Raw genomic sequence first — 21,285 nt, forward strand, 5'->3', positions numbered from 1 at the left:
CTGATTCTCCACCTGCCAAGAATCTATGGGCCTTGGAGATGTCAGAGCCAAGTTCCCTCCACCACAGTTCAATATGCAGTCCATCTAGAATGTTCTATGACAACACTTATTGCTGCCAATAAATGCCTCCTTCATGATACAGTCCAAGGTTCCCTGATTACGACCTCTGACATTCCAGGAGGCAGATAAGACAGGGCTGTGACAACTCTCCGAGGTCACGGAAGTGATGGCCAGGCTCCCGCATCCCTTACTTAGTCAGGAAACACTTGGCGAGCAGTTATGCCTGCACAGGCTGGAAGAATGAAACTAGGTCTCGCTCCCACATCCCCACCCAGGGGAGTCCAGAGTCGGAAGGACATCCAGACAAACTGAGGAAACTCCCAGAATTTACAACAAGTCACTCCCACCCACCCCACCCACAAGAGTCATTTCCATTCCACTGGTTGATTTTTCTATGGCTCTTTGGGGCCACCTTCCCCCCCACCCCACTCTGCCCTATTGTCTGTCTGATCCAGGAGTCCTGGCGTGGGGGGCGAGGAGGACCCGGTGAGCAGGAAAGGAAGGAGAGGCGGGACGAGAGACGAAAAAGCCTTTGAGGCTTGACAGCCACATCTCAGCCAGGCTGCCCATGCCCAGCTTCATGTGCTTATCTAAAGCCACATTTAAATTAATTAAAATTATATACAATTAAGTACTGGGCGCCTCCGTCGCACTGGCTGTGTTTCAAGAGCTCAGTGTGCACAGATGCAGGATGTTGCCTTCGTGAGGAGCGTCCTTCGGAGGACGCCGCTCAGCCAATGCCTTATGAGGACATTCTAAAGAGAACCCCCTCCTACCTCTCACGTCCCCCTGCTGGGCACCAGCGAAGTCAAACCACAGACATTCAAGTTCATCTGTTTGAATGTGAACAGCTATTCAGTAAAGGCTGTCACTCAGCCCTGCGTGCTTGGCCAGTGTCGCGGCATAAATGCTGCTGTTCTATTAGAGGCCAGGCTTTAGAAAACACCAAAACAACAGACTTCCTATGAAAATGATAGGGTTTGCTTTTAACTCCAAGGCCTTCCAGCACTTTGGAACCAGAAGTTACAGTTAAAAAACAATTCTCACATGACCTTACTTAGTGGTGACCTTGAAAGTGACCTTGAAATCACAGTTTGCTGTTCCTGTGTGCAAGTTAAATGCACAGAATGAGTTCTTATACCCCCAGCACCAGACACACACTGCTCACCTTGGATGGCTGGGTGGGTGGATGGATGTATGGATGGACAGACAGACAGAGGCATGGATGGGGCATGGGTGTGAGGATGGATAGATGGATGGATACATGGACAGATTAAGAAACCGGGTTCCCTTCCGACTCTACATGGAGAAGAGAAAGCCACACACCAGGCAGTCGGCTGCTGAGCCAGGCCTGGGGCTACCTCTTCTCCCATGTCTAGGTGCCCAGACACGAAATGCAGAATTGTAGGAAAGTGAAAAGTACCTTCTTAATGTTCTCTCCACACCACCCACCACTTTTCTGAGATGTGCTGGAACTGCCAGAGGTAAGAAATGAGTTCCCCAGAGAAGGTGGAACAGGGAGGGGACAGGTTGACAGCCTTCCCCTACGGCCCCTCCCCAGCCCAAGAATGAGAGTTTAAAACAGTCAATCCCTTAACACCCAGCACGATAGGGCCTGCCCCCTGACTCCAGAGAGCAGATCCCACGCCCCGGGAATGCTGGCTGCACGCACAGATTCAGGGCCCACCTCGGGGGTCTGGAATGGCACCAGGGGATTCAAGGCTGGTGGTTAGTGACCCTCGCCCTTGGAAATCTCTGATGTGCAGCCGAAAAGGTACACACCACCGGAGCAATCTCCACATTCCAGGATGCTCCGCACTCTCCCTTTCATGGGTGTCAAGAAAATTCTGAAGCCAGCGCTGCATTTACCACAGTCACAAGCTGGAATTAAAACTCAAACCACTGGGGAGGCTTCAGGACTGACAAGGAGCCTTGGGCTCATGTGACTGACTAGAGCCAGCGAACTCCCCTGGCGGCGCTGACTGCTCCCTTTGGCCTCTGGCTCACCCATCAGCACCAGTTCTTGCCCCACCAGACCGATGGACACTCGGGAGATACCTGTGAACGTTCTGAGAACACGCTAAGGCAGAGCGAGCGCCATGTCTGAGGTTGTAAGGGTCAAGTTCAGTTCAGTCTGACGAACTTTTGACAAATTGAAGTTTGCAAGAATTAGAAGCTTTTCTAAGAAGAGAGCCTGGGGGCGGGGGGTGGGGGCGGGGGCCCTTAAACACTCAGGTCTGGCTCAAGATCGAAGAGACAGGCTCAACATTCCCACTGGGAAAAACCAACGTCCATGTTGATTCACTCCAGCTCTCCTGGGGGCCACTCTGTCCCTTGCTCGAGAGAGCCCTGTCAGGCCCAGCTGCAGCCGCCTCTCCTCTGGCCGAGCACAGAGCCGGCCGCCAGCTCCAGGGAGGGCCTGTTTAAAGAGAGAAGGGGCTCTTGCTGTGCCTGACAACGGACTCAGGAACAGGCAACACCGGGGTCTCCCCACTCTCTAGTCCCTTCATTCAGCCACACGTTCAGCAAACCGATGCCTGTGCTCCCCAAAAGCCCCAAACTCTCATCCAGAATCAACGGTGTCGGGAAGCCACATGGATCCTTCTTTAATCCCCACTGGCTGTGACCACGCTCCACGGGGCCAGGTCTTCCAGGGAGCTGCCCACGTAAGAGAGACCCCAGCTGCTGCCCCATGACTCCCCGGAGCCCAAAACAAGCATGTTGTCGGCACTGTGAGGGGGCGGGCTGGTCCCGGAGCTCCCTGGGAGGCCCCTTTGTGTTTTAACAAGATTTGCTTCGTCGTCCATTGCTGATACACCCCTGTGCATGCAAAGATGCTGTGGATATTTTTGTTTATTGTGAAATTAGTATTTTCAATGTGTAGACTTGCCATGAATGGAAAGAGAAATAAATTGGAATTGTATGTGGATGAATCAAAAATCAAAACAATGGACAGAAATCTCAGAATCTTGGGTCTGCGTCTCCACATCCTGCCAGATAAGTCACCCGGGACAGAGACTGGCCGGCTGGACGGGTCACCGACTTGGGTCTTTGCACTTGGCCAGCCTGTCTCCAGGTCGGGGTGCTCTTTCTGGGGCTGATCCTGCCTGGGCTTGAAGGGAGCTGGGAGTCTAGGGCGGACGCTGAGCCCTGGGTGTGCCGCAGTGAGGTTGTGGGGGAGTGATTCACGGTGGTTGGTGCTGAGTAAACTCTACCCGGGGAGCCCACCTCTGAGACTCAGGAAGCCCTTCTCCAAGTCCAGCACCACCCTCCCCCTCCTGTGCTCCCTCACGCACAGCCTGCACCCTACAGCTCAGTCTGCATTCACGGGCGCCCTCAACCTCAGCTTCCAGACTACCCGTCCCCCATCTGTGGAGACAAGCAAAGTCGTATTTCCCAGACCATCTCAAAGGAATGCTCAGGGTTTTAAAAGAGCACATAGAATCTCTCAAAACCAAGTGGACTGAGACAAAACGGTGCCCCCACTGCATGCAAAGCCTGCCTGGTGCTGCCTGGAGGGGGCACCGCAGATGTCTGGACCCAGGAAGCAAGTGATGACCCGCTCACTGGCCTGCCCAGAGCTCCCCAGCCAGGACTGTCCTGCACGCTACTGCCCACCCAGCAACAACCCTAAGAAGCTGGCACTGTTACAGATGAGACAACTGAGGCACAGAGGGTTAAGTAACTTGCCCAGAACTACTTCCTCACACCGGGCTGCCCTCGCAACTGCCACTTCTCACAAAACTGAGATTTAACCAGAAATCACTGTATCCTACAAGGTGTCATAAAAACATGGCTCCCTGTGTGTCTGCGTGCGTGCTGTCTGTTTCCTCTGGGATAGAGAAGGCCGGTGATTTTAAAAGCCATTAGCATGAACCCTTTTTTAAAAGCCATGCCCAGCTCCCTGGAGCCTGGTCAGGCGAGGCTTCGGTAATGAGGTTGTCATCCACTAAAACTTGCATAAAACACACACCAGGCAGCCAGCCACCAGCTGCTCTGGATCTTGATGAATAATTTAGAAGCAAATTACCCTTTTCCAAATGAGTCCGATACAGACTCACTGAAGGCCACTCCAGGCCGCTCCTGCCTGCCTCCCCGTGAGGCTGGGACCCCAGCACCATCCCCCTGGCTCTCACTTCACTGGTCCTCATCTAAGGCGCACTCAGCTCAACCAGACCTGAGCGGGGAATTAAGTGCCCCTGGCCTTTCCTCTACAAAGGGAAGCTCTGCAAGCAAGTGCTCTCTAACACTCATTCTGCTGGGGCGCTGATCATCAGCCCAGGGCTCTCAGTTGCTCTGCTACCTTGTTAAAAAGTGTGGTTTAAAAAGTCCATTTCATTCCGTTTGGTGCTAATGAGATTTTTTTTAATCTCCCTTCCAAAGCTTACACCTGGCTTTATCATATTTAAATAGTGTAAGAGCAAGCTGGGCGGGAAGTGACTGATTCCTGGCTGCATCAGGGATGTGCCAAGTGAGTCTGGAACATCTTGGGGAGACACCGGTTAGGTGCCGAACAGGTCCTAACAGGAGCCCAAGTTCTTGTTGGAGCTCTAACTCCTACTCCTCAGAATGGACCTTCTTTGGAAAGAGAGTCTTGTAGATGGAAATAGAGTATTGTAGATGGTCTTGCAGATGGAAATAGAGTATTGTAGATGCAATTTAGTTAAGATGTGGCCACACTGAATGGACAGGCCCCTAATCCAATAACTGGTGTCCTCATAAGAAGAACTTGGACATAGCCACGCACCCAGGAGTGTGCCGCGTGAGGGTGAGGACAGACACCAGGTGAAGCATCTGAGCCAGACAACCAAAGATGGCCGCCACACCACCAGAAGCTAGAGAGCAAGCACAGATTCCCCCTCCCCTGCTCAGAAGGGATCGACTCAGCCCCCACCTTGATCTCACATCTCCAGCCTCGAGAACCGTGAGAGAATAAACTCCCATTGCTGAAGCCACCTCTGTGTGGAATTTGGCGTTGCCAATTCAGGACACTCCTCCACCGTCTGGGGCCATCACACAGTGGAGGAACGCTTGACCCATGAGCAGATTCCGGGTCAAACATTAAGATGTTTCCCAGTTTACCCAGCAAATCTACAGGTATTTGTAAGCACCAAGTCCACATGATTTTTTCGTGATTAAATGACACAAGTTTAAAGATGCTGGGGCCACCTCCCACCGTTTGCTAGCTCCACAGACATCAAATTCCAAACCACACAGTGCCCCTGTCACTGCACCCGACCACGGACACAACTTCAGCTTCCACACATAGGGCTGTGGCGCACGGTATTCTGGTTAATATTTGAGAAGTTTCAAACCATGTCTTTGCGAGGACTCTGGAGTCCTACTTTATTACCAGCATCATCGCCATCATTAGCTTGCTTTGCTGGAGCTTTGCTCTGCACTGTGGAAGGCCTTCAGTAAATATGTTTTCATGGTGGGAAAAGCTTTGGACCAAGCCCCCAGGCCCTGCTGCTCCATTCATTAGGACCTAGACCCAATCGCAGCACATTTCTATCACCCCCCAGTTCCTTTTGTAAACTGAGCCCCCATCCCCACGTCTCCTCATTGGCTCAGGTGATTCAGCCCATCCAGGCTCTGTGTGCCCCCGTGGGCTCCTGTGGGGAACCTGCTGTAGGGTTTCTGGAACTTAAACTTTAAAGTTGGGTCATTTAATCATGAAAAATTACGTGGACTTGGTGTTTACAAATACCTGTAGATTTGCTGGGTACACTGTGAAGCATCCTAACTCCACTAAGATTGGAGCCATCTAAGAGGCCCTAAGAGAGAACCCTCCTCAGAAGGAGGCTCCAAACTGAAGCCCCTAGTATGGAGAGCTTCTCCATACTCCATACTGGCCCAGGGGGTGATCTCCAGCTGCAACTCAGTCAAGTTGGAAGAAAATGTCGAATCCAAGTATTTGTCCTTGAACTTGATAATAATTGATTGGTAATAATTGTCAAGATTCATCCATGAGTAGAGAACAGAGAAACACTTGAAGATAGAATTTTAAAAGCAAGTCAAAACTGCAGACTATGAAGCTGACACTGCAGGTGGCTTGTCTCCATCACCACCCTTCCTTGAAATCATGGTGCCCCTATGATTTTCGTGGGCATTGTGGATTAAGCAGCAAGACACATAAAATAAAAGCATGAAACAATCATTTACATAAAGCAAAAGTGCTCGCTTACCCGGTGGAACCACGGTCAGATTGACAGTGACAGCCTTGTGGGCGGGCAGCTCCTTCAAGTGAGCCACACAGGTCAACATGCCATCGCCCTGGGGCATGAGCATCAGGACACTCACTGTGCTTTGAAGGTCATCAGGGTCCGGGATGGAAAAATAGCTCACGTTGCTCGCAGGAACCCCAATCTCCCAGGAAATGTCCGGGAGGGGGATCCAGCCTGAGGCACGACAGGTCACATTACAAGGTTCATCCTTGACTACAGGACTGTCGTTGGGAATGTGCAGGCTCCCCATGACTGGAGAAGAAAAGAGAAATGATTTGTCGGAATGACCGTGCCTTGTATTTCCAGGTTTTGTTTAACTTTTCCTTGAATTCACTTTTCAGGAGACCTGATCTTCCCAAACCAAAATTGGCTGTGTCTTTATCAGAAACAGATGTAAGTTACATCTGTCTCTATTTATACCTGCCAGGCTTATAAAGAAGATGAATTTGCTCCCTCAAAAAACACTAATTCCAGAGAAAATGAATATAAACATCAGGATCCAAGAGGATGTGGATGACATGAGAAAGACGGTGCCACAGAAGTTGTACTTCCATGATGATGGAAGTGGAATTGCAAAATTGTCTTGAGTTCCCAGGAGCCAAAGAAAAAAGGGAAATAATCCTTTCATTTATTTCATTGTAAGAACAGCTCTCAGAGCCTCATGGGAAGCAAGTCTCTCCAGAACTTTGATTGGTCAGGTTCACTATTTATCATTGGAGTCACACATTTCCTAATAATTTTCCATGACATTGTCTTAAAATATTTTTCTAGTTACAAGCTACAGCAAAATGAATTCTAATAATAGAAATAACTAACCTAAATCATATATCAGATAATATTACCTAGATAGGTTCGAGTTTTTACTAAGGACCCATGTGTAGATGCCAGTGTTTATACTGTAAAAATCCCACTTGGAAATATATTTGAGTGTGTTAATATCACTAAAATAACCTGAGACTTGGCCCCGGGAAAGACACAGCCTTGATGCAATAGACCCAGATAGATAGATAGACAGATAATCTAATATATATTCACATTAAATTACCCCAAAGTTCCCCGCTGAGTAATATAATGGAAAGAACACTGGACTAAGAATCAATAAATCTGATCTCACTTCTGGCTTTTTCATAAATATTTCCCTCCCCTTGGGCAGGTCTCTGAAATGTTCAGGTTCTGTCTTTTCCCTCTTGACGGAGATGATTGACCAGAACGGTGGCGTTCAAACATTGTACAGTCAAAAACGTCATCGAGGACTCAATGATCTTTCATTTCTGTGGGTTATAGCTATCGATTTACTATTTGAAATTCAAATGAAATATGTATTTATTTTCTGATGTTTATTTTAAAGTAGCAATAATAGCCCCAGACTTGTTAATATAGATTAACATCTTTTTATGAAAAAAATACTTTAAATCAAAATAAATCAGTAAGAAGACTGTTTTATATTCATGCAAATCTTCAGAATGTCTGGTGGATTCTCATATCTACTTCTATATTCAATCTGTTGCAATGTATTACTTTGTTCAAAGCCAATAAAGAGAATTTGATTTCACAGAGATATAGTTGGAATATTGAGGAGCCCTGTGTTCTGATAATCATGGATAGTCTTTAATACAATATTAAATTTAGTTGCACTGTGGAGTCTAAAACTGTATAAAGGAGCTTTCACTCTGTTAGATTAGAATTCACTGCTCTGCCTGGCACGTTGCTGCTTTTGGAATTTGTTTTGCAATTGACATATGTCACTGTGTAAGTTTAAGGCATGCAGGAGACGACTTCCTTTATATACACTGTCAACTGATGAGCACGCTAGGCTTAGTTAGCATCTATCATGCAATACAGACACAATGAAAAGGGGAAAATAACTAATTAAGCCATGCAGAGTAAAAGACACAAAAATAAAGACAAGTTAGACAAATTCTTTATAAATGCAAATAGAAATAGGTAGACGTGTCTCCATCAAATGTTATCAAATTTGATTTGATAGTAACATAAATATAGATCAAATTCTTCAGGACTTTCTCCAAGAAGAGCAAGTGAATAGACAGAAGGAAAAACCAGAAAGCCAGAGGGTGGCCATGTAAGAAACGTGGCAGTAGGAATCAGGAGCCCTACTAGCTCAATGCACCTGCAAATAATATAGTATCACAGTTTTAGGGAATGCAAAATTATTTGACTTTGCTAACAACGTCCTAAAAAACATCCTTTTTTTCTAACTCTGTGGCATGACCTCTTGCGCCCCTCAAAATTACCTTTAAAATGAAAAAATGTGATTACCCATTATTAAAAATTTTGTTTGCTCGTCTCTTTTCTCTAGAAGACTTCATGTGTTTAGGGCACACACACCTTCGTGTATGAAGACCGCTGGGGCCAGGGCAGGGTACCAGATTGGGGGAATTCATTGGGAAAGAGGAAAACGTGAAAGTGTGAGTCAACGTTGCTCATGAAGGATGGCACAGAAGTAGAGAAGAACATGAGACCCTGGAGAAACAGCAAGAACTGTCAACTGCTGTGAAACTGACCCAGAGGAATCCCAGGATACGTTTCCAGAAAAGGTTTTGGTTATGAAATAGTCCAGGTGGGAAAGTGATTAAAACTGTCTTCAAGAGTCTTAATAAGAGAAAAAGGAAAACAAAGAGGGAGAGAAGGGAGGGAGGGGAGGGGAGAAATAAATTTTAAAAAGAAACCTTAGTCCTTTCAGAGGAATTCTAAGCATAACGCCACCTGAGGGTGCAGCCCAGTGTGGCACCAGACGTCCCTTCCGTCCCCGACACTTAACCCAGCGGCCCCAAATGTCCCCTGCAGTCCCGGGCACTCTCACCTTGGACGGACAGGAAGGCGTCCCCAACCCGGTCGCTGCTCTGGAGGCTGCACCTAATGTGCCCCGTGTCGCTGAGCTGCACGTCGTGGATGAGCATCTCGGAGATGATGTTGCCGCCCACCTCGTCGTAGCTGGCGGAGGTGAAGCGTTCGCTGGTGTTGATGGGCCCCGAGGGCGTAACACTCAGGACCACCACCCCATTCAGCGCCCACATGATGAGCTTCCAGCCCTGCGACACGGTGCAGTTGAAGCGGGCCTGCGAGCCCGCCAGCACCGTGGCATTCCGGGGGCCTTCGACGATCTGGTAGCCGGATCCGCAAGCTGGAAGACAACCAGCCCCCGAGGCGGTGAGTGACTGTCCCAGGGGCGCACAGTGAGGCCCATCTGTGCTGGCAGCTGTCACCCCCGGGGGGCCGGCGAGGGCTCGGTAGAGGTCAGAAGTGAGCAAGCCTCGTTCCGAGTCTGGGTGAACGTGGCCACGACTCCTCGGTTGCCTCTGAGCATGAGAGAGACGGACGGACTCTAAAAAACAACCAAGATTCGACCTTCTCCCTCACCCCTGGGCAGCCTCTCTGGCCCGAGGATCTCATTGTTCTGCGTTTGTTGGTGTTTTGGGTTTTTTTTTTTTTTTTTTAAGGAAAAAGCCTGAGAAGGGAAGTCACAAGGGATTCCCAGAGATGCCAGAGAAGCTGCGGCCGCTCGGCTCTGCCCACCAGCCCTGAACTGCATCTTGGGAAGAAGGGCAAGAGGAAGAAGCAGCCAATTCTGCACCCCGGGACACAGACCGCCGTGTGGTCATCTCTCCACTATGACAATGCTCTTCCCCACCCCGATGCTGGGGCTAGGGCTCGGGGACAAGGCCAGGGGGCTGGCGGGAGCACACAAGGAGGGTGGGACCCGGGCCGGCTTTGCAGGGAGCTCAGGGGGAGGGAATGGCACAGAATAAGTGGACCCCTCTGCCACCAGGGGCCTTCAAGCGCCACGCCAGGCAGCCTGCTTCCCCGCAGGACACTGTGTGCTCAGTCGGCCTCCACATGCCCCGTGGGCTGCGGAGTCACCAAGAATCCCCGCAATCTGCAGGCCTTGCCGGGCAGCTGGGAGGAGAAGGGGAGGCGGGAGGGACCGGATGGAAAGTCCCAAATCCTGGGCACCAAAATGCCCCTGACCTCGTTACCCGTGAAGCATGCTGGCGCCACGGGTCACTCCCCCGCAGCCCTGCCTCTGAGTCAGAAGCTGAATTTCTGGCCCCATGAGGCCCTGGCGTCTCCTTCCTCTCTCACCTGCATCTTATCAGCCAGGGGTGCCACCTGCCCGACACGGAACAAGCAGGAGAAACTGTAACGAGGCCCGTGCACAGAGCACAACACCCTTTCCCCTCTGTCCTCTCTCAGCAGAGGCAAATGAGGAGCAGGGAACGACCTAGCACCTCTCCTAGCAACACCCTCAGCCACCAGCCCCGTCACCCAACACCAGGTCCAGCCCGGAGTTTACCTGCTGCAAGGTTCTCCTCACACTCCCGCCTCCTCCAGCAGGACCCCAGAGCCTCCCTTCCGCAGCCCCAGCCTGGCCTCTGCCTGGCGCCTGCCAGCCTGACATTGCTGGGGCACTGTTGCCAGCTCCCCTGCCCCCCGAAGCCCCCAGGCCTCCTACACTGACCCTGAGTATGAAGACCATTCTCCTGCACTGGCTCCCCAGAAGGGCAGCTGCTTGCCCCCACGGCGTGGGGGCGGGGACCCCTCCGCTGTCCACTCCCCTCTTTTCTGGCATCCTCACTGCCCCTGTAGGCCCCACCTTCTCTCACCTCTTACCTGGCACTGGAAATGAGTAGAAATGGAAAGACAGCAAGAGAAATAAAGCAGCAGGCGGGCAAGAGCAGTGCTCTGAGGAGAAGGTGACGCGAGACTCATCTGGGGTGAGGCGAAGGATGGGGGTCCCCAGGCCCGTCTGAGCTGCCTGGCTAGTCTTGGGGACAGCGGGAAGTGCCAGCGCCACCACCGGGGCACCAGGGCCCTGAGCCTGTTCTCCACGCGGCCGCCAGCACACCTGCGTGGTTGGGAGCCCCGGCCCTGCCTCCTTCCCCCGCACCCCAGACGTGCAAAATGTTTCCAGTTCAGGATGAAGACCAGAGAATCCTGAGCGTTATCCCCGCTGGAGACCCGCCTCTATCTCACACGAACATCCCCCCAGCTTCACTTTGTCCCCCACTCTGCATGCTGCTGCGGGCCTCGCCCACCGACAGAGCACCCGCTCTCTCCGCCCCACCCCGGGCCTGTGCGCGGGCAGCGACCAGCCTGCCAGTCCCGTGTGCTCCTCGGCTCCTGCCCAGGCCACCCCTCTTAGAGCAAATTATGCTACAACAGGCTTCCTAGTTGGTGCAGTTGTGACGGCCGCGGCTGACAGTGAAAGCCCATCTCCCCTGAGGGGCCAAGCTCTGCGTGCAGGGGCTGCGCCTGGTGTTGCTCGTCACCGCAGGGAAACGGGTCCTCACTGATGGATGCTGCCTTCTGGCGGAACACTGCGGGAGGGGCTGCCAGGAGCCCCTGGGTGCCCCGGAGCTCCCTTCTCTGTGCAAAGCCAAGTCCCCAAACCCAGGTGTCTCTACCCTGGGACTTTCTAAGATGAAGGTTCTGGGGCTCGGCTTTTTTCCAGTGGACCCCCTGTCCTGGGGAGAGCATTCTAGAATCTGCCCACAAGGCTCTCCCCGCGCCCCCTCATTAGCCATCCTCGGGTCTCCCCCGAAGCCATCCTTGCCTTAAATCAGCACTTCAGGAAGTGTCTCAGAAAGACCATGAGTTCATCCCTGAGTTCATCCGTCCCCACTAAAGCCCTGAAATGGGGCATCTGGACCACTCCCCTTGCGTTGAGCCAGGCTGGCAGGGGCCGGGGCGGAGCTCCCTCCCTCGCTATGCAGCGGCCCAGATACCCCAGCACCATCCGGTGCCAGAGCCCAGGCGCACCCACACGCCGTCCTTCCTGGGGCGCCTCCAGCCCGGTGCCACGGATTCTGTTTTATTTTTATTGTATTGATTTCCCCAGGCTATTGGAGAATTACTTTTTAAGCATCTAGTCGCCTGGGAGTTGATATGCATACAAAGTACAGAATAAACGAGACGTGTTGTGAGATTCAAGTCAGAACAAGGGGTGACTGGGGCGGCACCTTGCGGGCGTGCTCTGCGGCCGGACGAGGCCTGCGCCTCTGCAGGGCGTCCTGTGCATGGCTGCGGAGCCCAGCGGCACCCAGGTGGGAAATGAGGAGCGACCGCGAGGAGCTTGAAATGTACTGGGGAGAATGAGACCAGCAACCTGGCGTGACACGACCCGCCGAAAGTCAGGGAGCCCCACACCAGCGCCATCCGGGCTTTGAGGTCCCTCTGTGCACGGCCCCTGCCCCGCAGTCTGATGGCGAGATGCTGCCCCATCTCACACCCGGAATGGCTCCCAGATAAGCAGTGGCCCCTCACTCTGACATTAAGTGGGAATTGGGATGGGCACCCCCAAAAGCCGCCAAGTCAGGGAGGCTTGGCGGGGAGGTGACGCCCAGCTGGTCTTCCCTGCAGGCCAGAGAGATGCAGAGGAGAAGGAAAAACAGGCTGGGGCAGGACGTGTCACCCAGAGCAGTGGCTGCGGGAAGGCACCGGGGGCAAACCCCAGTGAAAAGGACTCGGAAGCTAATGCATTGAGGACACCCCACATTTGAAATTGAGTCACCATAGCAGAAAATGGCACCCACAGGGCAAGTCACATGGCAAGGGGGCTGAGTGGGAAGTGACCAAGGAAGGAGTTTGTGGCAGCCCCTCTGGGTCCCACACCCCACGGCCATCAGCCATCCCTACCTGCCAGCCCCAGCAGGACGGCCAGCGCTGCCCAGATGCCAGTCCGGCGGCCCTCCATCTGCTCATGTCCTTCCTGACCTGGAAGACATGGGGGGGCAAGTCCATCAGGAGCAGCTCCGGCCAGCGCCCATGTCCGCTGAGGGCACTGTCGGCAGCACCAGCCCACGGGACTCGCCAGAGAAGTGACATCTTGTGCCCGTCTCAGACCTGCAGAATCAGAAACTCTGGGTGAGCCACAAATCCGAACTGTCATTGTGGCCCATTGCTGGTGCCCGCTCCTGCGGGGATCACGGTGTTGAGGCTTTCGCCCTCCGCCTCTGCAGAAGGTGGGGAGCACGTGGTGCGCCAGGCCACACCAGACCACACCAGACCACACCAGGCTGCCACAGGCATGTGGGCTGACCCCTCTTCAATTCCACGTGGCTCTAGTCATCGAGGGGAAGATGCTGCCCACAACCAACTTATATTTTAAAGGGAAAACAGGCAACAAAATGAGGAAACAGGCACGAGGTCTATTAGGAGGAGGCGAGAGGTCTAGAGAGAAACAGAACAGGGAGGAGCCTTGTGAGGGGCGTGTGCACAGGGGTGCCAGTCAGCGCTTCAATGGGGAGGACAGAGGCACCCTGAGAAGGTGAAGCACAGTCACAGGAGACTTCAGGAGAGCTTACTAAGCAGGAACAGCAGGTGCAAAGGCCCTGGGGTAGGACCAGGCCTGGCATGTTTGAGGAGCTGCAGAGAGGGCTCTGGAGCTGGGGCAGAGTGGGGGGTCAGAGGCAGGGAGGCCCGGGCAAACGGAGTGAGGCCTTCCTGCCCCTGGGGTCACAGGGGGCTCTGTCGTGTACAGCTCCCAGCCCCTCCTTCCAACCCCGCTGCTCCTTGGTAACGCCCTTGCTCACGTTCTTTCTGCTCATCCTCACCTTCCTCTCCAGGTCAGGCCCCTCCAAGGTGGTCTCTAGCACTTCCCATCCCTGGAGGTTGCAGTCACCCCCAAACATGCCATGACTGGGCACAAAAAGGGGCTCTTCTTTTCAAACAGGCCGTCCACCACCGACGTGCAGGGCACCACGGCTGGCCATTTTCACACCCACACAGCACTCTGACAGCCACACGTTCTCATGGCCCGCTGGGGGAATCCACCCTTTTCCTCCAAAACTTGGGGCACCACGTGCCAGCAGGACGCCATGTGGACACTGACCAGTCCCCTGTCCCAAAGACTGGGGGACCTCCCTGCAGGGCAGACCCATGAGCGGAGACACAGAACTAAAGCAGACACGAGGCCCAGCCCATGGAGCACCGCGTTCAAGTTGCTGAATAAGCCAACAGGTGAGGGACCCCCAGGAGCACAGGCCGTGGCGTCCACCTTACGTTGAGGGTCACTGGCATTCACAGCCGGCAGGAAGGAACGTGGGGTTCCCACCTCTTTGTTTCCCGGCTGAACTCCCCAACAGGTGGTCCAACATGAAGCCAAAGTGTCTGCCGAGGCACCACCCATTGTGGAAACTCACCCCTCGGAGAAACCTAACGCAGACCCCACGATGCCCGAAACACGCCCCTCGGATCCCGCAGCTGCACGCACCGGCCTGAAGTCACAGCCTCCCGAGGCCCAGCCAAGACCCCCAGGGCTGAAGCACCCCATAAGCCTTGACTAGTTCTCAGGATTCCACGGTCGGCCAGGACCAGCTGACAGCTCCACCGTCACCTCCAGGCAGACCCAAGCTGACAGCGCAGGACAAGCCCGGGTCATCCGAGGCTACACGCTTTACCAGAAGCTCGAAGCATGGACCAGGTGACTGACACGGCAGCCAAGCTCAGGGCCCCCGAGGAACCCCACCCCGTTGCTGATAACCTCGCTGAGTCCGCTGAGGATGAGGCCCAGCTTACTCATCAAGTGCTCCGAGCGGCCGCTGCCCCTGCCCCGGGTGAGGGTCTGCCTCCCTCTCTGGGCAGCACGCCTGGGTGGGCCGACTAGCGACCGGTGGTAAGTGACCTCAGACACGGGAAGTGCTGCCCTGGAGCTGATTTCCTGACTGAGCCGCCTCTACTGCTATTTCAGGGTCCGACCCCCAGGGGCTAGCCTGACAGGTCCCTGAGGTCAAAGGTCTCATTCATATCTAAGACTCAAATGACCCACTTTGGGTTGAAAAACTGCAAAGTCACCATCGCAACATCTTCTGCTGTGTAATCTTAAATATATTTAAACAGACAGGACAGAACCCCCTGGATTCCTGAAGCCCCAGCAGGGCAAACACAGATGTCTGCCTGCACCCCCCAAGCTGATCTTCTCAGGAGGAACACACCTCACTGAATTACCCCACTCACAAACCCCTATTTCAGGTTCTTGGGAAGAGCCTGATACCCTGACACCCCAAGGTGCCTGCATGGAGATGACTGAGCAGAAGGCCCGACCCAGGCATCCCCTGTGCCACAGCAAACCCAGCTCTTGCAAACCTGGACAGGAGTGAGAAGGCAGCTCAGCGCACCCCAATATCCCACCCCAATACTTCCCGCCAGAGCAAGTTGGGCTGCACCTCTGGACGCTGAGCAACCCTGGAGGCCTTCCCGTCGGCAGCAGCGACAAACAGCCTTTCAAAGTCTGCCTGAAAATGGGCGTGAAGCTGGGCGATGCCCGGCCTTCAGACCTTCCCCTCCAGTTCCGGCCGAGCCTCAGCTTCCACAGCGTCCTGACACCCCATCACTGTGAAGGGGAGGCCCACTTGGGGAGAAACCACCCCGCATTCCTGTGCTCTACGACCAGCCTGCTCTTTTAATTTTTAACTTTGTGGAAGTCCGGAAACAAAGAGCCTGTGTGTGAGGCCCAGCACTTTCCCCAGCGGCCTGCTAACCGGCCTTCTGAGAGGTCTCTCCTGAGAGCCCGACACGGTGGAGAAACCCCCAAGAGAGTAGGACAGGCCACACCCCGGAGAGTCTTACCTGGCCGGTCAGTCTGCTCCTCAGGGCTTCAGCAAAGGCTCCCCATTGCCTGAGGGCTTCTTGGCCTCTGTCCTCGCTCCACCCAAGCGGAATCAGCTGCTCTCCGGCCACCAAAGAAACCAAAACCAGCCTCACGCTAACAGGAAGTTCCTCACGAAATGGCTCTGTGGCGTCACGACCAGGCTGCAAACAGAGGTGGCCCCACCGTCACGGGCCCATGTGCCCGGAGCTGCACAGTCCCTGTTAATCGTTAGCCAGTCCCGCTGGGGCTGGGTGCCAGGCTGCCTCCCCGGCCCGGCTGTCCTCAGCCCGCGCAGCGGCTCGTCTCCTCCACCAGCCCGAGGCTACAACCCTTCCTGCCTGGATGCCCTGGCCGACCTTGCTCCCCGCCGCCGGCACGGCCCCAGCCCCAGACCGGGGAAGCCGGTTCCTCGCCCAGCCAGGCACGGCCACATCCAAGAACAGGTTCTTTTGTGAAAAAGAAAAACAGGCCTAAGGGTGCAGGCCCTGGAATGTGGCCACCCAAAGGTGGGGTGGCACCAGTTGCTGTGGAGTGTTTGCCCAGAACTGAGTCATCTCTGGGTTGTCTTCTGGGGGTTCTGCTCCCCACCGGCAGCTCCTTGGAAGAGACATAGGTGCACCAGCCATTTCCGAAAAAGACCATCTCCTGAAAGCAGGACCATGTTAACTGTCCGCCTCACAGGCGCGTCCCATAGGGACAGGCCTCCACTGCCCCCCACTGCATTTGAATCTTGCCGGGGCCTCAAGTCCAGGGCATGTGCACCTGACAGGCAGCAACAGAAGGTGTGGGTCATAGATTCAGAGGAACACCCGGAGGCGAATACAGAGGGGAAAAGTCTGTGCCTTCCAGTTGAAGGGGATCAGAATATGCCCCCCAAAATATGCTCTCTCCTGGAACAAAATAGGGGAGCACGGGCTCTGTCTGGTGTCTTGTTCTCCATTATTTTCAGCTTAAATAACCTCCTGCCGAAGCGGCCTCCTTTGGGATGGGCAGTCTGACCCCTGGCGGTGCCTTGATGACACTGCATGGTCAATAATAACCAAGCCCCCCAGCCCCCGCCCCCAGAGGGCACCCGCCCAACCCCAAATCTGGGGACCAGTTACCCAGGGGCCAGCCCTGGGACAAGATGGGAAAACCACACAAAAGTCATCGGAAATGCAGCTCTGACATTGTGTGGGATGTTTTTTGAACCTGGGAGGTTTGCATTATTTCAAAGTTTAAACTTAAAGAGATTTTATTAATATTTTTAGACCAGGCTATTTTAAAATCACAGAGTTTAAATTTACATCAAACATCGTCACATTCTAATTCCAATTGTGGAGAAGTTCTGCAGGCAGCTTTGATTAAGGGATGGGGGAAGTCCCTGAAGAAACTGGGTTTGAGCTCAGATGGGGAGTGGGTGAGTTGGGTGGGAGGTGGGGTGCAGGGGCACCTCCTGGGCAGAGGAAACAACTGCGGCTAGTGAGCCCCTGAGCATCTCGGGTGCCAGGGGCCTGGTACACCTGAGGGAGTTCAAAGAGTCTCGTGGGAGCTGAATGCAGAGGTGGGAAGTAACAGGGGATCTTGGATGAGCCTAAAGGGGAGGCAGGGTCCAGACCAAGCACAGTCCAGAGCCTAGTTTTTATCTACAGACATAAAAAGGGATGCCAGGGAGCGCAGGAAAAACTTTGAAATAGACACAGAAGAGTCTGGGGTTATGTGACTTAGTAAGGCCGAGCTGTGTTTGTGCCTTGGAAATTCCTTGCGACGGCTACATGTGCGTGTCCACAGGACCGGACACAGACGTCCCGAGAGCTGATCAAACATTATTTCTGATAAGTCGGAAAGAAAAAGAAAAATACCGGATGGTTTCTCTTATAGGAGGAATGTAGGGGATCCAAGTAAGGGATCGGGGGAAAAAGTAATTATAATAAAGTAAACATCAAAATCAACAAGCAACTATAAACCAGAGACATTCTGCAGGTGGTGGGGAGCGGAGGGCGTTGTATCAAAGCAGGGGCGGGAAGAGCACACGGGACGGTGGTGACGGTGCACGGGTGACTCGGTGGTGGGAATTTCAGGGGGACTATGCCTGAGATGATAAAGCCTGTATTGTATAAAAATGAAGACTGATGTAAAAATAGATAAAATTAAAATTTTTTTTAGAAAAAGCCTTATTTCTGAGTCTGTCTGAGGAGCACCTCCTGAAGGTGTCACCTATTTTACTAGTAATATTTTCATTGAGGTGATGCTGGTTTACAACACGTGTGTGATTCGGAGGTGCAGGGTCCCGCCTCTTCAGGTGTGTGTCACCACACCCCCCCACCCAGCCACCCCCTCCCCAGCCCACGGGCCCCTCTTCCCTTTGCTTCCCCCTTTACCCTCCCTCTCTGTGGCCTCAGTTCTACAGTCAGACTCCAAGGGTTTGTTCTGATTTAGTTTCATCTGTTCCTTTGCTTTGCTTCTCCGCATTCCACACGGGAGTGAAACCATCTGGTGTTTGTCTTTCTCCTTCTGACTAATTTCACTTAACATCATGCCCTCCAGTTGTCACAAATGGCAAAGCGACAGTTTGTCTTTTTTATTGCTGAGTAGTATTCCATCATGTACACATACCAGTCCTCCTGATGAGAAAATGTATTATTGACCAAATGACTATAATAAAGATTCCAGCAGCACTTCCAGCCCAGGTGCAATGAACACTCCAATGCAGGCGTCATCAACAAGTTTGCTGACTTACAGCTCCTTCCCTCTCAAGATTCATGGCCGGGCCCTCAGCACTCTCATCTACAAGGTGAGGCAGGGGGCCAAGCTGCTCTCCCTCTCCAAGGCCATCCCCCGAATGCCTGCATCTTTCCCCCCTTGGCTTGCCCCCTTGTCTGGGGACTTTGCCGCAAATGGTCGTGTCTGCTGAAAAACGATGCTATCCATGTAACAGATGTGAACACGGTGTGTATAAAAGGCACCCTTGGTCTTTAAATGGGTGCTCAGACCTTACGGGGCTCCCCAGTCTGGGACCTAATGTATGAGTCATAAAGCTTCTCCTGGCCTCACCATTCCTGAAGTACCGCTTGTTCTTCCTCTGCCTGGGGAAAAGAATGGAATTCATTCCTACAACACTCTCTCCACGCCTCTGGATTGTCTCGGTACCTTGCTTATCGTAAACAGTGTTGCAGTGAACATAGCCACGTCTTGCTTTCTTCAGCTACATGCCCAGGAGTAGGAGAGCTGGATCATCTTGTGTTTCAGCCTGTGGTTTGCATTTCCCTGATGATGAGGGATGGTGAGCACTTTCTCGTGGGCCTCCTGTCCTTCTGGATGTCTTCTTTGGAGACATGTCTACTGAGTGCTTCAATTTTTTGACCTGGTTCATTGTTTTATTGTTGGCTAATCGGCTCAGTACACCAGGAGAGTCAATGGCCCTCCCAGAGGTGGGTGGGTCTCACCCAGCCCAGGGGGCTGAGCAGAGGGGTGGACGAGGGAGGGCAGATTCTCTCTCTGCCTGGCTGCCATGGCTGGGACGCCGCTGTCCACCTGCACTTGGACTCCTGGTTCTCAGGACTTGGGATTCGGACAAGGACGTACGCCACCAGCTCTGCAGCTCTCGGGCTTCAGGCTTGGATAACTGGATGTCCACCTTGCTGTTGGCAGAGGGGGGGACTTCTTGGCCCCCACCTGCACGAACCAGTCTCATTTTACAGATGCATCTTCTGCTTCTCTGGAGTTGTAAGAAATCAATGATCATACTTGAGTCTAGTACTTAGAGATGTAAATGAGCTTTGGTAAAGATGCAGCTGATATTTGCTCCTCAGAGATTGACTAATTTTGCATCTATTTATAAATTTTTCAGAATTCACAATGGTGTGTATGTGTGTTCTTTGAATTTGCCATTGAATCTGCTATAACATCTTGTTGGTTTCCTCGTTGCTTAATGAGTTAACATCTTAGACACATGTTCATTTTAAATTTATATGAGAATATCAATATATATATTATATAAGACAAACAGGTCATATTTTATCTTTTTAAAAAATCCTTTCACAGGGGCCTCCCTGGTGGCACAAGGGGGTAAGCACTGCACTATGAAGCAATCTGCAGCCACTGCAGCACAAGTTCGATCCCTGGCCAGGGAGGTGGCCCACATGGTGCGGCAGACCTCTCCTGGCTCGCCCGCTGCTCCCCTCAGCAGTGTATTTCAGTCAGTCTGCCTGTTCTGTTCCCCGCTCTGTCTCTGGTGAATCTTCTCACCGCCCCCCCCCACATTGCTGGCCTGTACCCCAGCTCTTGTATGAATAAATAAATAAATCTCTTTTAAAAAATCCTTTCACAGGGCTCTGTGAAGAATTTAAGTGTACAAGGGGAATGATCTCTGCAGAATAGTTAGGGAATATTAAAAGCAGGTTTTGCTGCTTCCTACTTATAGAAACAGCAGGTCCCCTCTAGGCTCAGCCTAATATGAAGAAGAAAATAAAAACCATTTGTAACGTCCATATCACTCTAGATAAGCATTATGAATTTTTTTTTAAAGATTTATTTATTTATACAAGCACTGGGTACAGTCAGCAGTGCGGGAGGGTGAGAGAATTCACCATAGCCAGAGCGGGGAGCAGAGCAGGCAGAAGGACCGAAGTACACTGCTGAGGGGAGCAGCGGGCGGCAGGAGAGGTCTGCGCGCCATGTGGGACCCTCCTCCGGTGGCCGGGGAGCAGCCGGGGATCGAACCGGCGCTGCGGAGGCTGCGGGCAGCTTCGCAGCCCAGCGCTCAACCGCTGCGCCACCAGGGGAGGCCCTAGATAAGCATTATGAATTTTTAATGAATAGCTTCTAATATTCTCTTTATCACAAAAGTGATACATATTCATGCTGGAAAAATTAGAAAATCCAGGAAAACATAAAAGCTGGAAGTTGCTCTTTAAAGAGAGGAATGCTGTTAAGGCTGCACTGCCAAGCCCTGTGGTCCTCGCACACCACAAACCTCCACCTGACAGGAGAGAGAGTCTTTCTCGTGACCCCAGGACTTACTGTGCAGGCGGGGCAGCACCCTGTGCTGCCTGCAGTTTTCATCATCATTCAGGACGAGGACAGCCTCCCGGCTAGACGGGAGCAGGCAGCGCAGGCCCCAGGAGTCCTGCTGGGAAGATCAGTGACCGCGGCAGCCACAGTGGGGAGACCAACAGGCAGAGCACAGGAGACTTTAGGGCAGCAAAATTACCCCAGAGATACTGCGACGAGGCAGCACCAGAGTGAACCCCAGGTGGCCATGGACACTGGGGACCTCCTTGCGGCCATGGAGGTCCATAGGCCGTACCAATGCACCACCATGGTGGGAATGGACAGCAGGGGAGGCCGTCCTGTGTGGGGCAGGGGTATAGGGAACTCTCTGAAGTTGGGGGTGTAGGGCTGGGGCCCCAT

General features: G+C 53.0%; 1 protein-coding gene across 1 annotated transcript in view; it reads right to left on the bottom strand.

Moving 5' to 3' along the window:
* Positions 1-21,285, bottom strand: part of IGSF5 (immunoglobulin superfamily member 5) — a 31,013-nt gene extending 9,728 nt beyond the window's left edge. The window contains exons 1-5 of the mRNA XM_037524777.2: positions 21,182-21,285; positions 19,459-19,514; positions 12,942-13,019; positions 9,109-9,429; positions 6,249-6,539 (exon numbers count right to left, since the gene is read on the bottom strand). Coding sequence (XP_037380674.1) covers positions 6,249-6,539; positions 9,109-9,429; positions 12,942-13,019; positions 19,459-19,514; positions 21,182-21,285 — 850 coding nt within the window. The remainder of the gene's footprint in view (positions 1-6,248; positions 6,540-9,108; positions 9,430-12,941; positions 13,020-19,458; positions 19,515-21,181) is intronic.

Source organism: Talpa occidentalis, unplaced genomic scaffold, assembly GCF_014898055.3.
Source record: "Talpa occidentalis isolate TD23 unplaced genomic scaffold, MPIMG_talOcc4v2.1 talOcc4.4, whole genome shotgun sequence".
In the NCBI taxonomy this organism is placed as follows: Eukaryota; Metazoa; Chordata; class Mammalia; order Eulipotyphla; family Talpidae; genus Talpa; species Talpa occidentalis.